The 26,088-nt window shown below is 40.5% G+C and overlaps 1 protein-coding gene across 1 annotated transcript; it reads right to left on the minus strand.

Moving 5' to 3' along the window:
• Positions 1-375: 375 nt before the first annotated feature.
• Positions 376-25,049, minus strand: LOC139734937 (uncharacterized). Its single transcript, XM_071645713.1, has 18 exons — positions 24,912-25,049; positions 23,451-23,519; positions 21,960-22,106; positions 21,187-21,366; positions 18,507-20,087; positions 16,892-17,228; positions 16,186-16,279; positions 14,845-15,080; positions 13,501-13,618; positions 12,181-12,402; positions 10,722-10,839; positions 8,746-8,814; positions 7,156-7,260; positions 4,669-4,759; positions 4,097-4,205; positions 3,616-3,716; positions 1,399-1,543; positions 376-693 (listed from the first exon to the last, which is right to left on the minus strand). Exons 1-18 carry the CDS (start codon positions 24,952-24,954, stop codon positions 682-684), a joined length of 3,777 nt encoding a protein of 1,258 aa, XP_071501814.1. The 5' UTR covers positions 24,955-25,049; the 3' UTR covers positions 376-681.
• Between the last annotated feature and the right edge of the window lie 1,039 nt (positions 25,050-26,088).

Below are 26,088 nucleotides of genomic sequence, written 5' to 3' on the forward strand. Positions count from 1 at the left end.
CTAGGGTCCTTAACAAGCACAATCACTGATAATTGGCGTCAGTCTGTGTCAATCTGTATAGGTGGAGAAAGGGTGAGGGCCTGAAGTGATAATGGATTATACCAAAAACAGGTGGACTTTACAGCAGTGGAACTCTATATTCCCAGGACTGTATGCACATCCCTCCATGGCAATTGCACAGTACTTCATTACCCAATTTCTATCAACATTCAGATGTTAACATTTACTTGTGATTTGCTATTCTTTCCCTGAAATGTTATACTCTTGTGCTAAATGGCTACACAAGGCTTGCTGATTTGAAAATGTATGACGGCAACTATTGATGGCAACAGACAGAACTCCTGGAAGAGCCGACGGACCACTGCTACGGTGAGTTGAGTCCTTGACCCCAACTGACCATGGCTGCTCATCTCAAAACATCATCACGACTCTTAGCGACTGAAGAGGGAAGGAAATTCAAGCTGCATGCTTTATATCAACCTGACTGTCTTCTCAATCTCCTTCCCATAGAATCGCCTTCCCTTGGAGTCAATGTGACCAAAAAATAACGAAAAATAGTGAAAATTATTTGCCATCACACCGAGACAGTTGAGCATCCTTGAGGGACTTGCTGACATGGCATCTCAGCTGGCCCGTCACGTTAGGCGATACAACAGGTTGGATGCCACTCCCAGTTTTCCCTCAGTTCTTCAACTGTAAAATTGAGAGATGAAATAAATATGCAATGGAGAGATAGAAAGAGAGGGAGAGAGATACAAGGAAGAGAGGAAAAAAGAACAAAAGAAAACACATTAAAATTCAAAGATATGATTCTTTTGGACCAAACATGAAAGTCAAAACAGTCATTATTCTAAGCTCTAAATCACTGTTCAATTTTGTTTTTCCCCTATCTGGGGGGCATTTCATGAAGCATTTTATCTGACAAAGTTGTTAGACAAATATGCTCTCAGCCAATCAGATGCAAGGATTTCAGTGGCTTGTAACAGTTTGTCGGCAGAATATCCGACCAAAATGTTCAGGAAATGCCCCCCTGAATTTTGTTCAAACAGCTTATGTCAGCTCAAAGGAGTGATAAAAACAACAAGAATTGCAGAATGACCCTGCATTTGCGACATGTATACATGTACAGTTGTAGTATATTCACATCAGATTTTGTCGAAATAACACGCCTTCTAGCAAAGAAAGAGTTTCAGTGCACACTACCTGCAATAGGTCACATGCAGGTAGCTACCATTGGGTAGGCAGCTGTGTGTATTAAACATTGAGTCTCCCATATCCAGCCAAATCCCTTATCCGGATGAGCGGCGGTCCCTACATGTCCGGATAGGAGAGGTCGGACTGTACTACCTGTAGAGATTAGAACAGCAGCATAAAAACTAGTCCAGGCCAACAACTCACCTCCGTGATGACCCCAGCTGCTATGGTGGACCCGCCGTACCTCAACATGAACCTGCCCAGCTCCTTGTAGTCTTTATACAGCTCTAGACACACTGGCCTCGAAGTCTCGATCTCGATGATGGCATTCATGTGCTTGGTAAGACATCTAGGTCAGGGAAACAGAGAGAGAGAGAGAAGATGAATAATGCCTTTACAGCCAAACCTGCTACACTGGCCACCTGACTATAGTGGCCACCTGCATACAGGCGCTACTCTTTTGTCTCCATTGGGTGGCTGCTATGAACAGGTTTGACTGTATGTAGTGTATCTGCTTAACACGTTGAGGAAGGTTTGATTTTGCTACGACACGCAGTTCCCATAGGCGCTTGCCGGAGTATACTCGGGACTCGTCCTCAACGGGTTAACAATGAGTGATGTCAGGTATGAGAAACATAGAAGTGACCAAGTGGCTTTTGAGAAGACTGCAATACCTCAGAAGTACAGGTTCTTAACCCGTTGAGGATGAGTCCCGAGTATACTCGGGCAGGTCTCTATGGGAAATGCATGTTGTAGCAAAATCTGTCCGTCCTCAACGGGTTAATGTTCCAAGATTTGCAATCAGTGACTATCTAGTTATGCCACACCTCGCACGAAATTTGAGGAAACATGATTCTTTCACTATCAAGTCATCAGTAATAACTTACTATTTGACATTGACATGTTGAGCACAGACCTTTAACCTGTTGAGGACGAGTCCCGAGTATACTCGCACCAGTGTCTATAGGAAATGCATGTTGTACCAAAATTAGCCTGTCCGCAACGGGTTACGGAATTTTCTTCAAAACTTTCCAGAGACCCTATGCTTATGATTTAACCCTAACTAGGCCGGGGGGGGGGGGGCCTCCGAGGCCCCCCCTCGACGTTTCGCGCGATGTATCGCTATCGCGGGAAGCTATCGCTGCGACATTTCATGACTTTTTTCTTTAGAGTTTCCCGCATCTTTTGACACCAAATTTGCGATGCCCAGGCACGCGGTTCCGAAGTTGCGCATAAATATGCACGTGCATGTCAGACCAAAAATTGCTCAAAAACGTGAATTTGTGTACAATTTCAATGCAAACTGTGTTTACAGGCAAATTTCATAAAAGCATGATTATTTTGGGGTTTTATGAATTAAAATCACTTAAGTAATAACATATTTTCTTGTTCGGAACAATGTCGCGGACAAATTCCATCGAAAAAACAATGAAAAACATAAAGTCGACAAAATAAAGAAATACATAAGAAATTAAAAAAACAATAAAATACTTAGGAAATTTTTTTCTCTTACATTTGCTAAGGAGACTAAAAAGAATATTTACTCAAAAAATGTGCCTGTTTTGAGCTTTATTTAGTGATTTATACCAAATTGTTTGATTTCATGCATCATTATGCATAAATTAGCATAATTTAGTGTAAATGATAATTTTTGAAAAAATTAACTTCATGGTACTTTAGATTACATCATAGGCAATGTGTGTGCCAATTTTCGTCGCGATTGCGCGGTCGACGGCCGAGATCTGGAGGGGGGGCCTGGGAGGCCCCCCCCCCCCCCCCCCCCCCCCCCCCCCCCCCCCCCGGCTCTATCATCTACCTAAATAGCCCGGCCTAGTTAGGGTTAACAGAGCTTGACACTAGCAGTGGACCGGGGCCACTAAAAATTTATGTTGGCCACCAAAATTTCTAAAGAAGTCTATCTCTCGGTGGCCTGATTGGGCATCTGAAATCAAAAATAGATTTTTTTATGTCTTTTATTTCGGGCCACTACATATCTTTTCCGGGCCACCAAAATTTTAGACTCAAAGATTTTAGTGACCCCAACAGACTACCAGAGGAAAAAGTTGGTAACGAGCCCTGTTGATAGTCTGTTGTCTTTTCCCACTGAGCCATAACACAATCTTTTGTGCACTTTGGAAGATTTTGAATCTTGGGCTACACTCTCCTAAACTGATAGTACAAGTGTACTGTATACGCCATATATTTAGCGAATCAGAACTTCATGACGATTTCGCAAGTGGTTACATTCGAAATCGTGGAGTTCTGTACCGAACGGAGAAATGTATACGTGTACGTCACATTCACAGCGTGATCAGAGTCAATATTTTCATGACTCGCTAAATTCGCTAAAATAAAAACCTCACAAAATATTCGACGTATACAGTAGATCTTTGATGAATTGATGCATAGACTGGGACTCACTTTGGCTTCTTCTGGATCACTTCCCCCGTGCTTTTGTGCAGGATGCTCAGCAATCTCTTGATGACCGCTGTTTCGCTGACCGACTGATAGTGAACTAGTACCTGGTGGGAAACAAAACGGTCATTGGCACCAAGAGCACATGTGTGGTTTCATCTTCAGCAAACAATCTACCATGTAAGACAACTAGGTCCAAGCTTGATTCCAAATAAAGTTCAATACATTGTGTTACAGAGACAACAAATCAGATGTCAACATACCCTTTTGTATCAATATCTAAAAAAGGAGCTAATTCTTCTATTTTATTAAAGTGTATTCTCCCCAAAGTTGAGCTACATATTTGACATTTTACACAGTTTCAAACTTTGCATAATTCCACAGAAACATAAACAAGAGGTAAGCACCAACATGATATACCCACAAAACAAGTTAGCGACAAAATGAGGGCAACTAAAAAGTACATTGATTTTGTCACAAGACTCACTGGAAAGCCCTTTGTAAGTGGGACCTCGATGTTGAAGATGACGACCCTCGCCTGGAAACGGGTCGTTGCCTTGATCGGGTCCTGGTAGTTGCAGATGACACTTCCAATTCTGCATGGAGGCATTTAATGGTGAAAACAGAATAGCATAGTGTGAAGACTACACATTTGGACCTCACTTGGAAATCACTCTGCAAGTCTGAGTACGTGTATGGTGCATGTGCACATGTGTGTGTGAGGTTTTATTTTACTACATGCTTTTGAGTAATATCTTTTTTTGCATTCATTTATTTTGTGCAATCAAGCAGCACCAATAACATGAGCAAGTTGACCATGGTGAATGATGGATTGTATGTGAGTGGAATAGAGTAACGAAGTGATGACATCATAGTCTTTGGTTGGAACCAGGTGCATGCATAAGCACCCTGGCCAGGTGGGGTTGTTTAGAACCAGTTTCCATGGTGAGGGATGGCTACAACATCATACTTTGATACTCGAATTCAAGGTGCAATTGTTTTTTTTTTCTGTCCTAAAATTTTCTGAGAGACAGGATGTATGGAAAAGACTGCACTCACGTGAGGTTCATTTGGTCCACACCCGTTACAACGATCGTTGTGTGGTCGCCAGCACACGCCCACCTTGCATCTTCATCATGGACTGAAATACCTAGAAACAACATGGCAACGGAGAAACACCATCCCATGATGATATGCTTCCATAGTCCTATCCACTTTCCACAAGGACATCAGGAAACTAGAGTATGAAGCTCAGGATTATGTGAAAGTACACAACGGTGAAGTGTTCCAAAATTGATGTTCTTCTGGCACATTTTTTTTTTTTTGACAACATACATGCAGTTCATTAAGTTTTAGAAATGTAATTTTCAGCTTTAAGAACAATCAGGAAAATCACTGATGCCCAAAGAAGATAACAAAAAAAAAAGCACCAAAAAACATGGCAACATCTATACAATTCATATCAGTATGCAATCTTACATAACATCATGTGAGCCTGTATTTTATATGGTATTCCTCATTTGCGTTCTTTAACCCTATTCTAACTGGGGGGGGGGGGGGGGGTCAAATTGACCCCCCCCTCGACATTTCGCGCCACGATTCCGCAACACGCAAACATTTTGCCGCGTCGTTTCATGACTTTTTTCACTGAAGTCTCCCGCATATTTTGAGACCAAATTTGCGACGTCCGGGTACACCGTTCTGAAGTTACGCAATGTTTTGCATATGCATGTCAACCCGAAAACAGCTCAAATTCATGATTTCGTGTGCAAAACCAATGCAAATTGTGTTTTTTGGTTTAATTGATATAAATTAGATTATTTCAACTTTTGAACATTGAAATTAATCAATTCTTATGTAGATAAGCTTGAAAAAGTGCCTGCAACAAATTCTGGCAAAAAAACAATAGAAAACAAAAGGTCAAAAAGCAATAAAATACATAAGAAATTAACAAAACAATAAAAAACAAAAGAAACTGATTTTGATTGCGCTATTTTTTTACAAGAAAATTGTTTGATGTGTCTTGAGGAACTCGTGACACAAAAATTTAGCAATCTTTCATTCTTTTTGATGGAGTTATAGGTGAAAATATGATTTCATGCGTAAATTTGCATAATTAATTTATTAAAAAATATAAAATCAACATTTTTCTATTGTATGACCATGTAATCTTGTAATTGACATCCGGCTCTATGTTCAGGCAAAATTTTGCGGCGATCGCGCGATCAGCGGCCGAGATCTGAAGGGGGGGGGGGGGTCAAATTGACCCCCCCCCAGTAAAAACTTGGTCTCAAATAGCCCAGTTAGAATAGGGTTAAAAAGTACCCCCCCCCCTCCCCACAACAAAAAACAAACAAATATGTAAATAAAGAAACCCCTCACCAATCTGAATCTTACAATAAAAGTGCAGGCTTGTGTATTCCGGCAGAGAGTAAAGTAAAAGAGAACTAGATATATCGCTACGGCTACTGATATGCCTCCGCCATAATGCATGGTTCTCCTAATAGGTCTATAGTACAATGTCTTGACAATGTGTGATGACAGTTTCACACAATTGGCAAAATATTAAAATGACAGGTTTGACACAAATGTGCTGAATGTTCACTTTCCTAGAACTAGGTTCAATTGGATGAATGATTAAAATGTCAGAGTGCAGGTATTTGGGGAACTGATGATTTTTACTTGACTTTTGACCCTTTTATAAGTTTATGCATTGAGTAATTTTCAAGGTATTGAGAAAAAGTATAATTTCAGTATCAAATGGGAAAATAGCATTATCTAAACCTGGCCTTTGACCTTTGACCTCACAGTTCCAAAGAGAATCACTGTTAGGTTGAACATGCATAAATATGTAAGTTTCATGATGATACCTTGAGTTACTTTTGAGATATGGAGGAAAAAGTGCAATTTAGCACTTTCACTTGACCTTTTACCTTTTGACCTTTGACCTTCTGGCAAGAAACTTCCCCAAAAATATATATTGGGTAATACATGCCATACATCAAGTTTAAAAAAAAAAAAAAACTTCAGGCATATATTGCATTTTAAGGAAAGTAGTGATATTTTGAGGAGTTGACCTTGACCTTTGACCCCTGACCTTTGACCCATGACTCCCAACTTCCCTAGATAATCACTGCCCATCGGTACAAGCATATATACTAAGTTCCATGAAGATACCTTGAACCATTTGCGAGATATGGAGAAAAACATGAAATTTCAATTTTTTTTCACAAAAATAACCTGTGACCTTTGACCTTTGACCCTGTGACCCTATAATCCACACAAAGTATTATCCCCCAAGGATATACCCTCATACCAAGTTTAATGTAAAACCACCACACGGTTCTTGAGATATCGACAAAAACAAAACGGGACGGACGGACGGACGGACGGACGACCCGAAAACATAATGCCTCCGGCCACTTCGTTGCGGAGGCATAAAAACATGTTTCTTCTTTTTATCGACTTCAGTGAATTCATTTCTGAAGCCCTATGACAAGAAGAATAGTTTATTCCTTCAACTGTCCAAGCACTTTGACCACTTACCCTTTATTAGACCATTCTCTCCCGCTGGCATCACAATGATCTTCTCCCCAGTCTGAAGGTATCCCGTCTCCACCTTCCCTGATACGCTCACTCCTGATCCCATACCTACGTTGTAGATATGACAGTCAACGTGGTCACACAAATATCTGGGCCATGCTTCAATATTAAGACAGATTCAGATCAGAAATTCGGAAGGATATAAAGACATTCAATATGCATTCTAGAATGTGGCATTGCGATTGCAAGATACTGTTCCCAAATGGCTTTTTTAACCCTAACTAGGCCGGGGGGGGGGGGGGGGGGGGGCCCCCCCCCTCGACGTTCCGCGCGATGTATCTCAATTGCAAAAAGCTATCGCGGCGACATTTCATGACTTTTTTTTTCCGAGTCTCCCGCATCTTTTGACACCAAATTTGCGACGCCCGGGCGCGTGGTTCCGAAGTTACGCATAAATATGTACATGCATGTCAGACCAAAAATTGCTCAAAAACGTTAATTCGTGTACAATTTCAATGCAAATTGTGCTTACTGGCAAATTTCATAAAAGCATGATTATTTGGGTGTTTTATTGATTAAAATCAGTGAATAACATATTTTCTTGTTCGGAGCGATGCCGCGGACAAATTTCATCGAAAAAACAACGAAAAACATAAAATCGAAAGAACACAGAAATACATAAGAAATTCAAAAAAAACAATAAAATACTTAAGAATTTTTTCTGATATCACAATTCTTTTTATTACATTTGATAAGGACACTAAAAAGAATATTTACACAAAAAATGTGCCTGTTCTGAGCTTTATTTTGTGATTTATACCAAATAGTCTGATTGTATGCATCATCACACATAAATTAGCATAATTTAGCATAAATGATGATTTTTGGAAAAATTAACTTCACGGTATTTTAGATTACATCATAGGCAATGTGTGTGCCAATTTTTGTCGACAGCCGAGATCTGGAGGGGGGCCTGGGAGGCCCCCCGGCTCTATAACTACCTAAATAGCCCGGCCTAGTTAGGGTTAATTGTTATTAAAAACAGTTCCTAATTTCTGAGGACTGATTAATTTCAAAATGGTCCTTAAAGGTCAACTGAAAGAGATTAGTGAAAAAGGTCCTTGCACCACATATGCTGTACATATCGTAGCTCTAAATGAACTCCTCGAAATTCTTTCTTAGATATTCAACACAACCCACTAGGTTCCCACAAGCAGTGGGCTATAAAAAAGAAACTAGCAATAACTCTTCAATTTGGTGTTAATCAAGGTCTTAAAATGTACAAGTCACTGTTGTTGTTGCACTGTCGTTTACTACAACACACAAGTGTAGTTTCTATTACAAGTTTCGACCAAAATAATGTGATGCTATTCCTGGAAAAAAACCTGGCTTTGAGATGACAACAAAAGCATATATGATATCTTGTGAAACAAATTCTATGACTTATCAATAACCTTCCATGGTACACAGAGATGCTCCAGTAACACCATCATAAGAAATATCAGCATTTGCATTTTGGAGTGACATATTGGCAAAATCTGCAGATGAACTAACTGATTTCACTAAGCCAGAACTTACGTTTAAATAACTCACCTTTAAAGACATCTGACACACACAACCTCAACGACCGATCTATGGATCTCTTGGGAGGCTTGAGTTTATCTGTTAAAGACCAAAATGGGATTAGATGGATAATATTGAAATACAAACAAAGTATAATCTTGCATATACTCCTCTATTTCCCTCACTCTCCCTTTTATTTTCCTTCCTCTTCTGTCTTGTAGTGTGTGAGACAGAACCCAAAGATGAAGAAACAATGGTCTGGTATTATTTTGGACAAAATAACATGCACAGGTCGGTTCTCCAGAGCATTCAAGAGCAAAGCAAATTAACTTCTAAATTTTGTCTTTAATAGTAGCATCAACATATCCCCTGTCCATCTGGCCTCTGTACGGGGGTGTTGGACAGTATCCTCAAAGAAGGATGAACAGGAGGAGGAGGAGGAGGAGGAGGTTGAACTTAGAGTAATTTCAAACTAAACATGTGCAGAGAGTTATGATGACAGACAACCTCCTTCCTACCTCTCAGTTTTCTATTGTTTGTTCAGGTTGCATAAAAGCAATATTAATGACTTCATAACATCTACCCCATTCATAAAGCCTACCATATGTTTCTTGCCCACTCCCTTCAAAGAATTGAAAAAATACAGCAAGTTTACATATGAGCCCAATGTTTCAAATATCAAGCACAGTGCTCTTGACTTCTAATAGCCTGGCTGCTTTATATCAATTCACCTCAACAGAAACATGGACCCTACTGGCAAAAAGATTCCACCCTATATGAGTCAAAATGTGACTGTGCACCTCAAAACGAACATAAAGTCGCACACACTGATTTTGCGTATTGACTGAAAATAAGTGAAATGGGTCAACCTAGCCGAACTTGACTTTTTCATATTTTCTGAAAGAGCGGGTCTTCTTTTACATTATGCTAAAATTTGGTATCATAAAACGGGCAGGAAAGTGTGTTTTTTTAGCAGTCTATCTCGAACATTTTTTGTAGAATAGTGTGATTAGGTGTGTCTTTAGAATCCCTTTTTCATTTCTGAAAAACCTTGTCCACACTCTTCACTTTCAACTCTAATAACTTTTGAAAGGATAGCGCTACTGCTTTGAAAGTTGGCATTAATTATGGACAGAATGTCTTAATGAGGCATGCCTAATTTCAGTTTAATCTGATAATCCCTTCATTGTTGTTACTCTGGTGGTTTACTTCCTGTTTTTTGTCCCATTCATCACACAGCCAGCACGCTTTGGTAAAGATTAAGCGCTTGAATAGACACTGTACTTCACAGCCTCTTTTCTCAGTTCACACTTTTCCTGAGTTTGTGCTTTCTTTCAAATATTTAGATAGGTTAGGAGAGTCCATTTGATTTGAGTTATACATCATTTTAAAGCTTAAAGCCTGCTCTTTCAGAATATGGTCTTAACTAAAAATTCATGTCTGGCGACTTTTTTTTTGTTTTGAGGTGCAGGGTCACAAATAGTCTTATGTAACGTAACAAGTCAGACTGCCAACTGATTCACAAAGTGCTTCGTACCTGTACTTGAAATTAATTGACAGTTCATCACTGCACACTGTGGAACAAGCTTATGAACATTCCAAATGCTACAGCTAGTTTGGGATTGTTGCACTTTCTGAACCCAATGTTTCTCAGCACCTCAACACTTGAAGAGTTTGTTCGCAAAAACCGATAAGTCCATATTTGCCAAATGGAGATATTTGCGATTAACAGTCAAGAAAAATAAAGAGAATAATAAGAAAATTGTTGCTTCTTTTGACCATAACTTCAAAAATGTACCTTCATATGTAGTGACCAATATATCATTTAAAAGGTATTATTTTGTACTTTATGACAGAGACCGTACTTCAAAATCTTTAAAAAATGGACTTTAATCGGTTTTCGCAAACAAACTCTTCACTTTGTGCGCTTTGAGTGTTGATTGACACAGAAAATCCCAAAGTCCCTGGCTCAGAAAGGATTAAGCTGAATCCCCAGTCCCTCTCACCTATATGTTCCAAGAGACATGTTCCAGAGTACCAGGAAGTGAGGTTGGGTTCCTTGGCTTTCTCTGTCAGATTCTCTCCTGTCAGACCACTACAAGGGATGTACTCTATGTCAGAATCCTGTGCAGGAGAAACAGATAGATAGTGGATAGATAGATAGACAGAAAGATAGATGGATAGATGGATAGATACAATGTTGATATGCTGCCTACGTGCAACACAAGGCAATATTTTGGCATGATTTCACTATTAAATATCACCAGACTCTGGCAATTGAGAGTACATAATCCACAGCCAAATATGGTGTGGTATATACAATATGTTATTTCATTGCTTGTATGTTTGTTTTCACTTTGCTTGGTTGTGCTTTACTCTTTTTATTTGTGCATTTTTTATTTAGCAGTGGTTCATCTGCTTCACATCATATGCAGTTTAATAAATGTCCTTTAACCGTGAAAGAAGGAGAAGAGTGATCACTGTAGACCGATAAGGCCAAAAAAAAAATCGTTGTATTGGCTTACCTGCCCGACCCTAAAAAAAAACCCGACCCTGAACTTTTCAAAAAAAGAAAAAAGAAGGAAATACATCGTTTTTACCAAGAGAGGGCGCGATACGGGTTTGCGAATTATCAAAATCAACAACAACAACAGCAGCTGGTGTCGGAAAATGGCCGCGCAGCACAGCGTGTCGGCAACCGGCAAGTCCGGTTCGAAGATTTTATTTAATATCATTCGCAGAATCGATTTGTCTGTGGCACTGGGTGATTTAACCCAGGAATTTGTTCCTTCGTATTCTGACCGGTATGTCATGACGGCTGTTAAAGTGGGGAAGGCGGAAACAGGTCCATTCAAAGATGTCCTGCTGTCCAACCAGAGTGCCATTCTGTTGGATATGGGGTACCGGTATATGGTTTGCTACTACGAATGCGATGGAGGCGAAGACGTGCCGGTCGCGCCAGTACAAAATGCTCTATCCGTGTTGATGGCTTCACCAGCGAGATTGGCGAGTTACCTATCTACGGAAGAGTTTTCAACAGACCCTCCCCTCATCTATGAAAGAATTTTCAATGGACACCCCTATACTACAGAAAAGACTAAAAAACACCCCCCCCCCCACCCCCTCCATAAATTTCTAGGGACAAATCTTCCGTAGATAGACGTTGAATACGGGAACATGCATGCGGTCTCCTATGGGTTCGGGTGGGGGCCAGGGTGTTTTTCCATGTCCAAAATATGATTCTCTTTTAATATTTATTGCTTTTAAACCGGTGATATAACAAGCTTTGGATGCAACAGACCCTCTCTATCTAATGGGGTTTTGTTAAATATGAGTTTTACACATAAAATACAGGTAGCAAAAAAAAAAAAAAAAAATCCGCCCGCCCGACTCTATTTGAAAATCTCATGTTACGCCAATACAACATTTTTTTTTTTTTGCCTAAACTCTTGACATATGTCATACCTTGAATCCTGCCTGCTTTAGAAAGCTTCCAAGCTTCTTCACAATCTCCCTGAACCTTTCCTCTGACCATGACACAGTGTCCAGCTTGTTGACCCCTACTAACAGCTGCCGGACACCGAGTGACCGGACAAGGAGGGCGTGTTCTCTCGTCTGGCCACCGGACTCGAAGCCCGTCTCAAACTCTCCCCTGGTGGCATCCACCACTAGGATTGCTGCATCAGCCTGTCATAGCAAACAGAGAAAATGGTTGAAAGCTGATTAAAAGACAGAAAACTGCACAGGCTAGTCCCACATATTTTTACCTCCGCCTAGGAAGGAGGTCATGTTTTCATCAGCATTTGTTTGCTTGTTTGTTTGTTTGTTTGTTAGTTGGTTTGTCTGTGTGCAAAATAACTCAAAAAGTTGCGCACATATTTTGATGAAACTTGCAGGAAAGGTTGAGAATGATGCAAGGAACAGATGACTGAATTTTGGTAGTGATCCAGGAATTTGTATGGATTTTATGAAGGATTTTTGATATTTTGGCAGGTAGAGTCAATGAACTTGGAAGTTCAAGCTGTGCATTTTTTGAGGTTTGCATGCGCACACTTTCTGCTGGGGCGAGGCACGCAGGGCAGCTGGAAGTTGATGATGTAACAAAAGGCTTCTATATTGGGAAATCGGGTGATTTTCAGCATGCAAACAATGTATGCAAATGAAAAAAAATGGTGGAAATCACTGATCTCTATGGAAGAACAAGATCAGTGGTGGAAATGAGCTGCTGGCAGAGGTCTGCACTCTCAGAGTGCCTTTAAAGTTTTCCAATGAGTTCATTTTTATGTATCGTCCACTAGCAACAAACTATTATCCATCATAGCAAGGAATGAAGCCATGCCTTGAACATCCTCTCTTGGTCATTAGCTTTGATCTTTTCATCAGCAAATGATTGAGAGTGCTAATTTAAAGTTGTCAAAATAAGTTGATTAATTGAGTCTTGGGAAAATGCTTACGGAAACTGCTTTCGAGACTGCCTTTTTATGCAGAAGCAACAAAGTGACTCTGTATGTATGGATACAAATAGCAAAGCAGGGTGAAAGAGCAGGCAGGAAAACAAACATACTCACATACAGACATACCCACGCACAAACACACATGATGGGTGGCCATGGGAGGTTTAGCGACCCGTGAGAGGGGCGGCCACAGGCAGTTCAGCGGCTAAAGCTTTAATCATGAAAGAACCTTCAAACATTTATATAGTGCCTACACATTATACTGAGAACACAAAGTAGCTGAACGGGGGGAGGGGATAAAAGGTAGGGTGAGATAAGAAATATTTCGTACCTGTGCAGCACCCGTAATCATGTTTGGGATGAAGTCTTTGTGACCCGGTGCATCGAGGAGAGTGACCAGTCTGTGAGTTGTTTCAAAGCGAGTCAGGCCGACGTCCATGGTGATTCCCCTGTGAAGGTAGCAAAGGGGCACACTTCCATTTAGATACCACATTCACCTACAGGTACAGTGTACATCATGATATAGCTTGCTGCACAATACCTTTCAACACCCTACAATGCATTTGTAACTCTGAGCACCCATGCACACTTAAAATGAGTGGAATTATGATTTGTTTTACAATGTCACCAAGGAAATAAGTACATGTATACTGTTGTGTAGTTTCAAGATCCATCTATGAGATATTGTGGCTAGTTACAGTTTACAGATATAGTAAGTTTTATATATTTCCATAGAGGCTGACAGTTGGGAAATGTCTTTTTTTCCACTGTCAATGCATCACAATCTAATTCATATCTTCTTTATTAATCTAAATCTGAACAAACTTGACTAAAATGTAAGTAGTGAAATGCACACCTGTAAGCCCTAGGGGGAAAAATCAAGAAGATTTAAAATTCAGTAGATCATCCATTTAAACAACCAACAGATACACATATTAATAGTAAGCTTCATGTGAATATCCCAGTAAAGTAAGAAAACTTGTTGAAATGCCAAAACAGTCATGAGCATAGAAATAAAATGAAGAGCATGAAAACATTAGCAGCGAAAACATACACAGCTCTTCATACATCACAACCTTCAAGCTTCATCACTCCCCAAAACTAGAAAAGCACTCTGAGAGTGCATAGCAGACCTCCGCCAAGCAGCTACTTTCCACTGATGATCTTGCTCGTCCTAAAGACATCTTTCTCCTCTCCACCACTGGGGAAAAGCTCTTTGGGCTCTTCCATAAATGTTATCACTGATATCCACCCATACACATGCATGCTAAAAAACTCCCAATATCCCAATACAGAAGCCTTTGTTTTGTCATAAGCCCTCAGCTGCATGGCATGCCTCGCTCTAGCAGAAAAGTAAAGCATGCCCTTTAGTGTGCATATGAAAACCTCAAAAATGCGCAGTATGATCTCCCAAGTTCACTGACCCTACAGTACCTGCCAAAATATCGCAAATCCTTCATAAAATCTATAAAAATTTCCAGATCACTACCAAAATTTAATCATCCGTTCCTTGTGTCATTCTCAACCTTCCCTGCAAGTTTCATTGAAACCCGTTCACAACGTTATGAGTTATTTTGCACATAGACAAACAAGCACAGGGTAATGAGAACATAACCTCCTCCCTTGGCAGAGGTAATAAGAGGAAAAGGCAAACAATATATATGCCAGTTCTCACCTTTCTCTCTCCTCTCCCGTCTCATCCAGCACCCAGGCATAGGCGAAGGAGGCCTTGCCCTGCTTGCGGGACTCTGTCTCATACTTGTGCATGACCCGTTGGTTGACCTGGCCCAAGAGGTAGAGCAGGTGACCCATCAGGGTGGACTTGCCTGCATCCACGTGGCCGATGACCACCAGGTTGAGGAGCTCCTTGCCCCCCTGTCGCTGCTCCAACTCCTTGGCGATGTCGATGGTCTGAGATGGATGGACGGACACACTTTGCATTAAAACTCTCATAGAGCCAGCCCCTAATTGACAACATGTCAATACATTTGAATTCAACACAATATTTTAATGTTGCATGAGATGTGTCATGGAATTTCAAAAACTCTGAAGTAGAGAGAATAAAAAGATTTATATTTTGCTTTTACAGATATATGGTTACATACAATCTTTGTATAATTCATTGAATATAGATAATTACAAATCATCTAAAAATCATGCATCTATCATCTACAGACCTGTATAGATTATAGATCTATTTGGTTATTTGGTATGAATTATTTTTTTATTACACTTTTTTTTCATCATTGTCATGAACTGTGTAGATATGATGCCTTAAGATTTGGTCTTTTATTTTACAGAATGTGATATTGATAACTATGTATAACAAACTAATATCTTATCATGAATATGAAAGTATAAATATAGGATTTTCAATTTCAGGTGAATTCGACAAAATATAGATATTGGTTATAAAGTGATAATCATTTTGCACAGAAGCGACTTGTTCATTTATAAAGAGAGAGAGAGAAAAAAAAAAGAGAAAGGGAACATAATAAAATTTCATGCACAGTTATTCAACTTTCCGAAAAAGGCTTGATTACAACAACGGGAATGAGATTCAAACCATTTCAATATCACACTTCATGAAAACAACTCCAAATAGTGATTATCCCAACACCATTTTTTGAGTTTGATGATGACATTTACAAGGAAAGGCTGATCAGATCTTTAGATTGAATGGCATTGCAGTTCAGAGTGCTTAACATTGTTGTTCTGCGCCTTTGAATGCACTAAACTTAAAGTCACCACCATCAATGCATTTCAAATTGCAGAGAATAGTAAGGCATGGTCCATTATCAAAAGAATCTTCAAAAGCTGGAATCTCTTATATTTTACAGTGCTGCATTGAACAAATGTAATTTACACATCATACCATACATAAATTTACTATCCCATCCCATCCAAATCAACAGCTGAAAGCAATTTTACATCTATATGATGAATGGGGTAATCATTATGTTATGCACTATACATACATAAATTACACTTCTATTAGAATCTTTTGACCACTTACAGAGACTTTCCTGCCATCTTTCTTGCTTGGTGTAGACGTTGCTGATGCATACGCTTGTAAGTCTGGTTCACTTGATACATTTGGTATTGATTCCCTGAAGCGGTAAGAACAATGTTGTTACGAATGTGCATGAGCTTTGTTTGAACAGACATATAAAAATGTTTTTAATAAAAACACACTTCATAGAGAAGCAGACATGTATTCTTGCATGTCTGATTCACTTGATACATTTGGTAATGATTCCCCAGAACAGTAAGAACTAAGTCGTTACAAATGCATGTAAGAGCTTTGTTTGAACAGACAAGAATGCTTTAAATGAAAACACATTTCAAAGAAATGCAGAATGTGTATGTTTGAAAGTTGTGTACACTTGATAAATTTGATGATTCCCTGGAAATGGCAAGAACTGAATGTTCTTATGAATATGATTTCAGTTGAAGGGACCTACTAAGAGAATTGTGAAAATGATCACATATCGTCTGTTGAGAATGAGAAGGGCTTTAAGTCTTCTCGAACACTATGGGTTTTGTGGTCACTTAACACCCTTATCATTCTCAACCGACGATATGTAAAAAAAAAAAAAATGACAAAATCAAATGACTTTCACACATGAAAATTCAAATTCAAACCAGAAATTTTCAATGCTAAAAAAGGAAATAAAATCTTTTGTGATGCAATGCAAGCTTGGGATGGATTCAGAACATACCTACTACTCCTCCTGCTGTTGCTGGTTTCTGCCAACCTTGTGGGAGACAGGGCACCCTTTCTGGCCTCGGCTCCACCCACTTTCACCTCCCCTTCTCCGGCTCCGCCCCCTGACCCTGGGCCCGCCCCTGCCCCTCCCACTGCTCCTCCCACTGCCCCTCCCTCTCTGCTGGCTTCACCCCGCCCCTTGCTGGTGTCCTCCACAGTGACCTCAAAGCCCTGCTTGGCATCCTTGCCCATGAAGCTGAGTCTGGTTACTTGACTGGTCATCTCATCAACCCCCTGGGCCATCTGCAGCCTGGGGGCGGGATCCACCGGGTGGTCTTTCCTCGAGGTTCCTAGGTGAAAAGACATTTTGGAAAGGGACTACACTGCTTCAATACGATCATGATATTTCATTTTACGTATCAAAGGATACACATGGTATTTTTTCTACAAATTAGTTTGTGAGAACATAAAGAGTTATGAATAAGGAGGTTAATGTTGAAATAAATAAGAAACATGAAATGCAACAATTAGTAAAAGATTGGTGATAAATTAGTTGTGTGATACTTGCCCCCTTTTGTAATGATCTCCCAGTCATAACTTTCTGTGATGTCCTTCCACAGTAGACATTTACATGTAGGCCTACGATGGATGACTGCCTTTACTCAGTATATATCAAGTTAGGCCTTTTGATGGAACAGTTTTTGATGTCTTGGCAATGGTTAAAGCATCACAAATTGATATCATCTCTGAGTGAAGATGTGATGCTCTGAAACAATAAAAATACAGATGTCAACGCTGCACACTGGCACTGGTCCGATGGTCCAAGATCAGTAAAAATCACTGTCGGACAAATCACTTTTTCAGGTATGGTATAGACCAGTAAAAAAAAAAAAATGGGTTAGTGTGCAGCCCTGCAGGTGTGCACGCTGTCCTAAAGTACAGATACTGTATTTGTCATATGTGACTGTGCATCACGAAACCACAAGAAAGTCAGTGAAATTAGTGATTTCCTACCCTGGAAACTTTAGCGAGCTTTAAATCTGCGACGTGAACGTTAAGATGACGCACATTAGGCCAAAAATGGTGTCCTGCACATGCACAAGAGAGCTGTCTACTCCGTCCAACCTGGGACACCGCATCCTCGATAGCGTTTGCATTGCAGCATCTAAAGTTTGCTTAGTAATACAGTATACGCGAAATTCTTCATGAGGTTTTTTAGTTTCCCAAAGTTTGTGAGTCGGGTGCAATTCGCGAATTTAAGAACACAAAAAACATTCACTCTGAACTTGACATGAGTGTGGCTTGAAAGCATCATATTCTCCAGTCAGTACTGTACTTTACTTTCGCGAATTTAATCACTCGCAAAATTGTCAGGAAGTCTTGATTCGCGAAAAATTTGACTTGCTGAATACATGGCGAATACAGTATGCAATGAGAGTTGTGTCATTGGTGACAATATCTTAGTGTGTAACTCATTTCACAAATGTCAGCCCACTAAAAAAACTATGAAAATAAGCACAATGCAAAATACGTACACAATGTACACTGTTTTAAGTCACACAAGTTCAATTCAATCACACACACTATAGTTAATCAGCTCATAGAATCATCGCTCCGTCATGTCTTACTTTCCGGGGGGGAGACCAATGCACCTCTCTGCTTTGCCATGACAATGTCATCCGGCGAGGGCGTGGAGAAAGTAAAGAAGTGAATCCTCCCCTCCCAGTCTCTATCTTCCACTCCCGTGGTATCCTGGAGGCTCTTCTGCCGCGTAAAAGATAACTGCTTGTGTAGGACCCTCCGCTTCACCCCCTGGTAACCAACCCGACCCTGCCCAACGGCTGCCACCTCATCCGAAACTTCCCTGCACCGGTGGCAGAGGGCACTGCCAAAAATGGACGGGGCGGCCAGGTTGGACACTCTCTTCGGTTTTGTGGGAGGGGAACGTCTCGCAGCTTTGGGCTTGACATTTCCCGCGCTGCACAGCTTCTCTGGAAGGGATGATGGGTAGGTAGAGGAGCCACTGGAGGAGCAATTTGGTACAATTTTACACCCCTCGGGAGGAGTGGTGGAGATGAATGACTCGCTGCCACTATTGGAAGGGCTGGAAGACAGGTCTGATAACGACATAACCGCTGGATCTCCCACCTTCCCAGCAGGCCTCTTGCCCACTTTGCCGGCATACCCGCTTCCTGTTACTTGGTCTGAGGAACCACAGTCAGTGCTGGATGGCAAATCTGCCAGAGAAAAACTACTGCAAGCAGTGGCCTTGCCTCCAGGCTCTGTAACAGATTTCTTTGGACTGCCTGACATTGTAGACTTGGGTGACGAAGATAAGTGACCTGAAAATAGGTCAGCTAGTGATGGCTGCGTCATGTTCTTTTGAGCATTCCCTTCAAGAGTTTTCTGCTGTAAGAAACCTAATGGGGATGATGTGCGATCTTGCATCGCACATGCAATTGAAATGTTTCCTGAGTGTGGACTAGGAGCTGCCCCACTACTTGACTTGTGTGGCTTAGACGAGTCAGCTACCATGTCTGCTAATGAAATGCCAAGTAATTTGTTAGTCTGAGGACCAGGCTTCTGATTATTCATCATAAATGGACTCTCCTGCAGACCTAATTTGACTGACTGCGATCCATCCAAGTGACTGGATGCCAAGTCTGATAAGGAGAATCCAGACGTGCTTGAAGTTTTACCTCCTTCTACTGCATCCGATTTGTGCTTGCTCGCAAGCTCAGCTAGACTCTTTCCAGCCATTTGCATTGGTAAATCTACTTTTGATAAGTCCTTTGAATTCATTTGCATACCTCTGGGTAAAAATTGCATAGTATTATCATTTTTTACTTGAACGCTACATCCATTCGAGGGCAATCCTCCTTGAAGCCCAAATGGTGCACCTGTGGTTTGGGGGGAATGTGTTTGGTATGAGGTAAGACCTGAAGTCGAGTGGAATGATTTGCTAGGTTTCTGGGCAGCGGCTGAATCCATCTGTGATGTTTGTTGCGTGTTTTCTTTCCTAGACACGGATTGCAAGGAGTATCCCCTATTTGTCGTTCCAGGTAGACTGCTCAATACCCCCTCTTCTCTCTGGGTGCTGCCTCCCCGCACCTCCCCTCTCCCTTCCGCCAACAACCCCCTTGGCTTGACCAGCCGTACGGGAGGCATTCCTTTGGCACCCCTTTTACGTGGACTAACCCTAGTTGGGTCTTACCTTACCATGGCCAAGGTTGCAAGCAAAGGCATCATTATTACGGCATATCAAAATGGTCCAGGTCGGCAAAGGGTGAAAGGTCACACGGATGTCAAGGGGTAGGAGGAACCATTGGCATTCCAGATGGGAAGTCGCCCAGATATAGAGAAAGAGAAAGGGGCATACAATGAGCATGGTGTCAACAAAACTGCCCAGGATTTCAAGAAGGGAAAAATGTCCTTTGTTCAGTCTGTAAAAAGATTTTCATCATTTAGATCAAAAGTTACACAAAGACAGTCTCATTGTAATCTTCGAAACTTGCTCATTCTCATTCTGTTTTTTTCCTCATGATGAAAAAAATGAGCTAAGCAAATGATAAACTCACCCCATGTCACCTGAGAATACAATGATTTTATGCTAAGAATAACATCTTTTTCTTTTTTCCAGGATTGGAATGCATTCACTTGAAATGTTTAGTACTGTCTCCCCCTCCATCATAGAGAAGTTTCCAGCTTCATTAATCTGACAAAAGGTCTCAATTACCCACCTCTACAATATATATACAAGTTGTGAAAAGAATCTAAATTTAAGGGTTGCAAAAGGGACACACAAACTTTGAAATTCCACAATTTTCTTATTGTACGCCTGATTCTGATGAAATCACTATCATTCTTTTGGCCCGAATTTACTCTTTCCATTAAAACTTGACATGAATGTGGTATAATGGAATTGCACACCACCTCCACTGAGTTTTGTGGCCATCCAACTCATGAATTATCACTGCAGTGTTGCAATGTGGTGGTCACATGATGATAAGCAACAAAATCTTCAAAAATAGCCCTGAATGAAAGACACGACCTATGTTGGTTGGTTGTCAAGCTCTACCACTGATGGTGCTTCTTGCCCGACTCATTCAGGTCACATACAAATGCTGCTCAAATGCCAGTCTGGCCAGCAAGCTGCAGGCCAGACGGGATCCAACTTCGCTACCCACCAATCCCACAATGCATCTGATGCATCTGAATAGATACAGGGTTGGCTGGGAGGCATTTACGTCTTGGCTGTACCCCGAATTGAGTAATGTACAGTATCTGTGCATCCATCTGTAGACTCACCTGATCTGGACGGAGTGGCAGCTTTCGGCTTCCTCTGGCTAGCCTCCTGCCTGTTCAGGATCGCATCCAGGGCATGCTCACAGTTGAACTTGTTTGCAACAATGGTGTCAATGAGGATATGCTCTGGTGTGGTGTCACCGACCACGTTGCGGATCTCTTCCAGACAGGACTGCAAGCGAGCTGTCACCATTGAAAAGCAAATGAATACATAAATTTAACTACATAATTATGTACTAAGTTCAGGCCAATGATAACATAAAGTTCAACATATGATTTTCATTACTGCTTGTACATTGTAGACCTGTGCCAAGCAATATTTCATCTGAATTTGAGTATATTGCGCTTGATAACACTAAACATCCCTTTAAAAATGGGGAAAATCAGGTCCTATCATAATGTGTGCATTTTCGTTTTTTGTTTTCTGCAGTGTATATCTCATGTAATAATTCAATATTGAAGGTGATTTTAACCAGTTGAGGATGGCCTGATTCTGCTACAACAGGCATTCTCGTAGACACCTGCCCGAGTATACTCGGGACTCGTCCTCAACGGGTCAATAGTATCCCTTGAGCCTTACGCATGTACCTATTCAATCTTTTCCTTTAAAAGTTTGGGATGTCAATATACAGTGTATGGACAAATACAAGTACCTGGAACTAATTATTTGTGGTGTTGTGGATCTGTAAAATTTGAAATAATTTCTGGTATATGATGACATAACCTTACATGATCACAATGGTCAACTCTGGTGGCATCTATCATGCTTTAAATACCTTCATCCATGTCACTAAGCTTGGGCCTCTCATAGTTCCTGGAGTCTGCCAAGGGCTGTTCAGAGTCGCTGTCCCCATCGTCTTCCCCGATGTCCTCCAGGTAGGACGACAGCTCGTGTCTCTTTCCATGGTACAGAAACTGCTCCGCTGCAGGCATCGACAATGTGGTTTTGATGAGGATACAACACACACATAACATGTTAGTCCAACATCTGTGCACTACATTTTAAACTATGAGACATAGCAACAACATGCAGAGAATATTCTGGCACCATTCATTTTGTAAATACCTTTACCCATGTTGCCACACAAATATCAAAAGCCCAGAGTAAAATATGGTCCATAATTGGTATCCATCTCCATAGCTGAAACTTTCTGTTTAGCTGAATAATATCCTTGGGACAAGAATATCACTTACATGTATCTAATACTACTAAAAGTGATAAAAAGGGATAAAACTATCACAATGACAAGTATTTTTTATTTTTTGGAAGGATTATCATTGGCAAAATACAGTAGGGCCAACAAACGAGGGACTTCAAGCTGCACATATTTGAGGTGTGCAAATGCACACTGAGCACGCAGTCATGGTGTAGCTAGTTGCTCACGAGGTACATTGTACATTTTGAGACACAACAAAAAGGCTTCTTGATCATTAGGATATACTATAAGGGCGATTTTCTGCATACCGGGTACATGTATGGGTGGAAATGAGCTGCTTGGCAGAGGTCTACAATCTCCAAGCGTTTTTCTAGATTTGATTGTGTACAGCTACATTCTTCACTGCTCGGTTTCAGTAGCAAGTGAATTTGTAATTTCCTTTCTTTTCTTTTTCTGCCCTGGTCCAGTCGCTTGTCCAATTTCAAATTGGCGAGAGGGCCAAAATGAACAAACTGGCATGGCTTCCTTTGCCGTACTTAACCAGTATTAAGTAATGGCCGTCAAAGTCCTGTAATATTTTGGTCACACAATCTAGCATGCACACAATTTGATATCTTTGCTTAAAGGGATGACATCATTTTGGTTGAGTTAGAGGATTCAGATTTTAAGTTTTTGCATGACAATCAGAAACCACTTTATGAAATTTAAAGAGCAACCTCATGTAGGCCCTACACTTGAGAGGAATTCAGAGTTTATTTGATGAAAATTGATTTTGAAATGGCTGAGATATCCAAATCCCCCCCCCCAAAAAAAAAAAATAAATAAATAAATACATATATAAACAAATAAATGTGGTTGTAATAAGTTACTAGGAACTCTTTGTTTTTGGATATCTGAGAAATTTCAAAACCAATTTTCATCAAATAAACTTTGAACTCCCTTTGGAATTGTATGCTCTTTCATATTTCATAAAAAAATTCTCATTAAAATCTCACAAAAGAGTAGGAAACCTGAAGCCCCATTTCAACCCAAACTATGTCATCCCTAATAACTGTACAAACTGAGGGCTAAATCCATCAAATACATTGCCTTAACACAGGCCTACTGTACCTGTCCCAGGTGATACTCCATAATCGTCTTCTACCGAGTGGCCATAGACGTCATCATATCCCTCATAGTCTGTGGAAGATTGGTGATGTGAAGAACAAAAACCCAGCATATCAAGAAGGAAACATGTACTGCACTGGACAAGCCAACACATTAAACAGGGGTCTTGAGTGTTAAAAAAAAAATCCACACCAAGGTTCAAGCTCCTGTGCCAAAATTTAACCTCGTGCAAAAGCACAGGTTACTATTTACTGTCGGTGGGGCAATCAAACCTTGGACGATGATGGTTTATGGTCGAATTACTGTACAGTGTAAATGCAGAATTTTTGCAGTAGACCGCCTACATTAATTTTCGTGTATTTCGCACTACTTCTGTCTAGCACAAACTCTAAAACCCATGAAAATGTCTCAACAATTTTCTTTGCACATTGTGAATGGATTGACAATTCAATTGTGCAGTGCGAATTCAACAACCTGCGAATATGCTTTTGAGCCGCTCAGCGCAAAAAATTGATCACTCAAAAATATCAATGTTCACAGTATGGGCGACCGCCTTTACACAAAGTTGATAACAATAAATAGTGGCAGATCCAGAGGGGGCGCAACCGGCGCACGCCCCCCCCCCCTTATTTTTTGTTAAGAACAAAAGAAAGAAAAAGAAAAATATTAAATGAAACCTGGAAGTGGCACCAGAAATATTACACTGTAATTATGCCCCCTCCCCCCTTTACAGAAATCGTGGATCCGCCCCTGATAAACAATTATAACTGTACTTTTAAGCTTGACAGTAGCTAGGCCTTTTTTCTGTTTTTTATGAATCATGAACATGATGAATAAAAACACACACAAACACACACACACACACACACACACACACACACACACACAGACAGGCAGTGAGTGTCGTGCGGGCGCAAGTAGAACAGCAGTGAACCAAATAGCTGCATGTAAATATGGGCATTATTATGAAATAGTCCACCACTCCATTCACCGCCATTCATTTTGTCATAGCCGCGGACTTATTCAACCTCCATAAACTTTGCACATAAAGTTTTCTACTGTAGATATTGTAGTGGAGACGCACATGCATAACTAGAAGAGACCGATTATCACGACTTGGCCTAACTTACGTATTTGTCCGTATGGGGTCGCTGCTGCGGTAAGGCCTAACTATGCGACATTGCAAAGAAAATCAATGTAGATCTACGTGTATTATGCTTGTAGCAGGCACGTTCGCTGTACTATGAAGTGTACTGAAGAACGCTCGAGCATCGAATCACTATTAATATCAGTTAGTCTGATCTGATCTCACTCAGCAAATATCAACCCAACATTTAATTCTGTACATGGGACTACACTTTAACTAGCGGCGGTCTTCATTTACTGCGTGGCAAAGCTCGCAGGGGTTTAGTCAACAGATGGACTGCCAAAAATGAGAATACATTTTAACGGTGTTCACATTACCCTCATCGAAATTTCGTCCACGGATATTTCTATGTCTTGACATGGTTATAACGATGTACTAAACACGTGCAGCAGACGTCGAAGAACTATCCCATCTTGAGAAAGTTAAGATACACTTGATGGGGTAAGTTTGCCATCTTCATCGCATATTAGTTGTGTCCTTCCACCGGCGCATGCGCAAAGTTGTTAACACGTACACTGCGCGCGTGTAATGCATTCGTGAAGGCGCTCCACACCCGGGTGTAGAAGTTGCAACACTTTTCACTTTTCATCATATCCGTTAAAGAAATTGTTTGGGTGATAAGTTGCTTAGGATTTTTATAGAGTTAATTTATTGAGAATAAGAAATTGACACAAAATAGAGGTCTATTTGTGTAAAACGTGATAAACACACATAACTGCAAAGGTTAGAATCAAAGCTTGAAAACATTCCCAGAGACTCCAACCCCAAGCATTATGTAGTATATGGATCGAAGATTCTCCTGCCTGCCGGGACCGCCCCCCCCCCCCCCCCTCCCCCACCCGCAAACTGTCAGACTCTGAGTGAAATCGTCGTTGATATTCTTCATCCTGTAATAACCATAAAGTAATGGATAAGATGATAAGAGTAAAATCGCACGCTTAATTGCTATACATATCTAACTTTAAAGCTATACTTGGTGAGATGAGGATTGGACTTATAACTTTTTGCGAGATAATAAGAAACCACTAATGTATAGAGAACATGCCAAGAATTCAAAGTTTATTAGGAGCCTAGATGGAAGTCGGCTTTTAATGGCTAAGACATCCACAAAGTAAAAGCAAAGTAAAGCAAAACTATCCTAATGGTGGCTCCCACCTTTAGTAGGATTGCCCTGTTTTGGACATCTCTGTCATTTCAAAATAACTTTTCATCGACGATTTTCAATTTCAAATTTTAATCGACGTTGAATCCCTCTTGAAATTACATGCTCTTATAGGAGGTATCTCTTTACCTCACTAAAATGATAGAACCTGAAGTTATGTCTCAATTCAAACTATGTACGATCCCTTCAATAATCACAATTTGATTTGGTGGCGACATGTTTATAGATTTTCAAGTCCCTCAACAAACCCTTCACAAGTCGCAGTCATCACAATAAAATATCTGACTTTCAAAAATAATGAATCTTTGCCATGGCAACCATACTCAGAATGT

The sequence above is a fragment of the Diadema antillarum genome, unplaced genomic scaffold, assembly GCF_040938485.1.
Source record: "Diadema antillarum isolate AM-2024a unplaced genomic scaffold, OU_Dant_1.0 seq00000552_RagTag, whole genome shotgun sequence".
NCBI lineage: Eukaryota > Metazoa > Echinodermata > Echinoidea > Diadematoida > Diadematidae > Diadema > Diadema antillarum.

What these genes read in the sequence shown, in the direction of transcription:
- LOC139734937 (XM_071645713.1), bottom strand. Translation starts at nt 24,954, where the DNA reads ATGTCAAGACATAGAAATATCCGTGGACGAAATTTCGATGAGG. An exon ending in AGAGAATGGTCTAATAAAGG is followed by an intron (nt 4,760 to 7,155) that starts GTAAGTGGTCAA and finishes TGTTGTTTCTAG; the next exon opens with GTATTTCAGTCCATGATGAA. An exon ending in CACTTACAAAGGGCTTTCCA is followed by an intron (nt 3,717 to 4,096) that starts GTGAGTCTTGTG and finishes GTTTCCCACCAG; the next exon opens with GTACTAGTTCACTATCAGTC.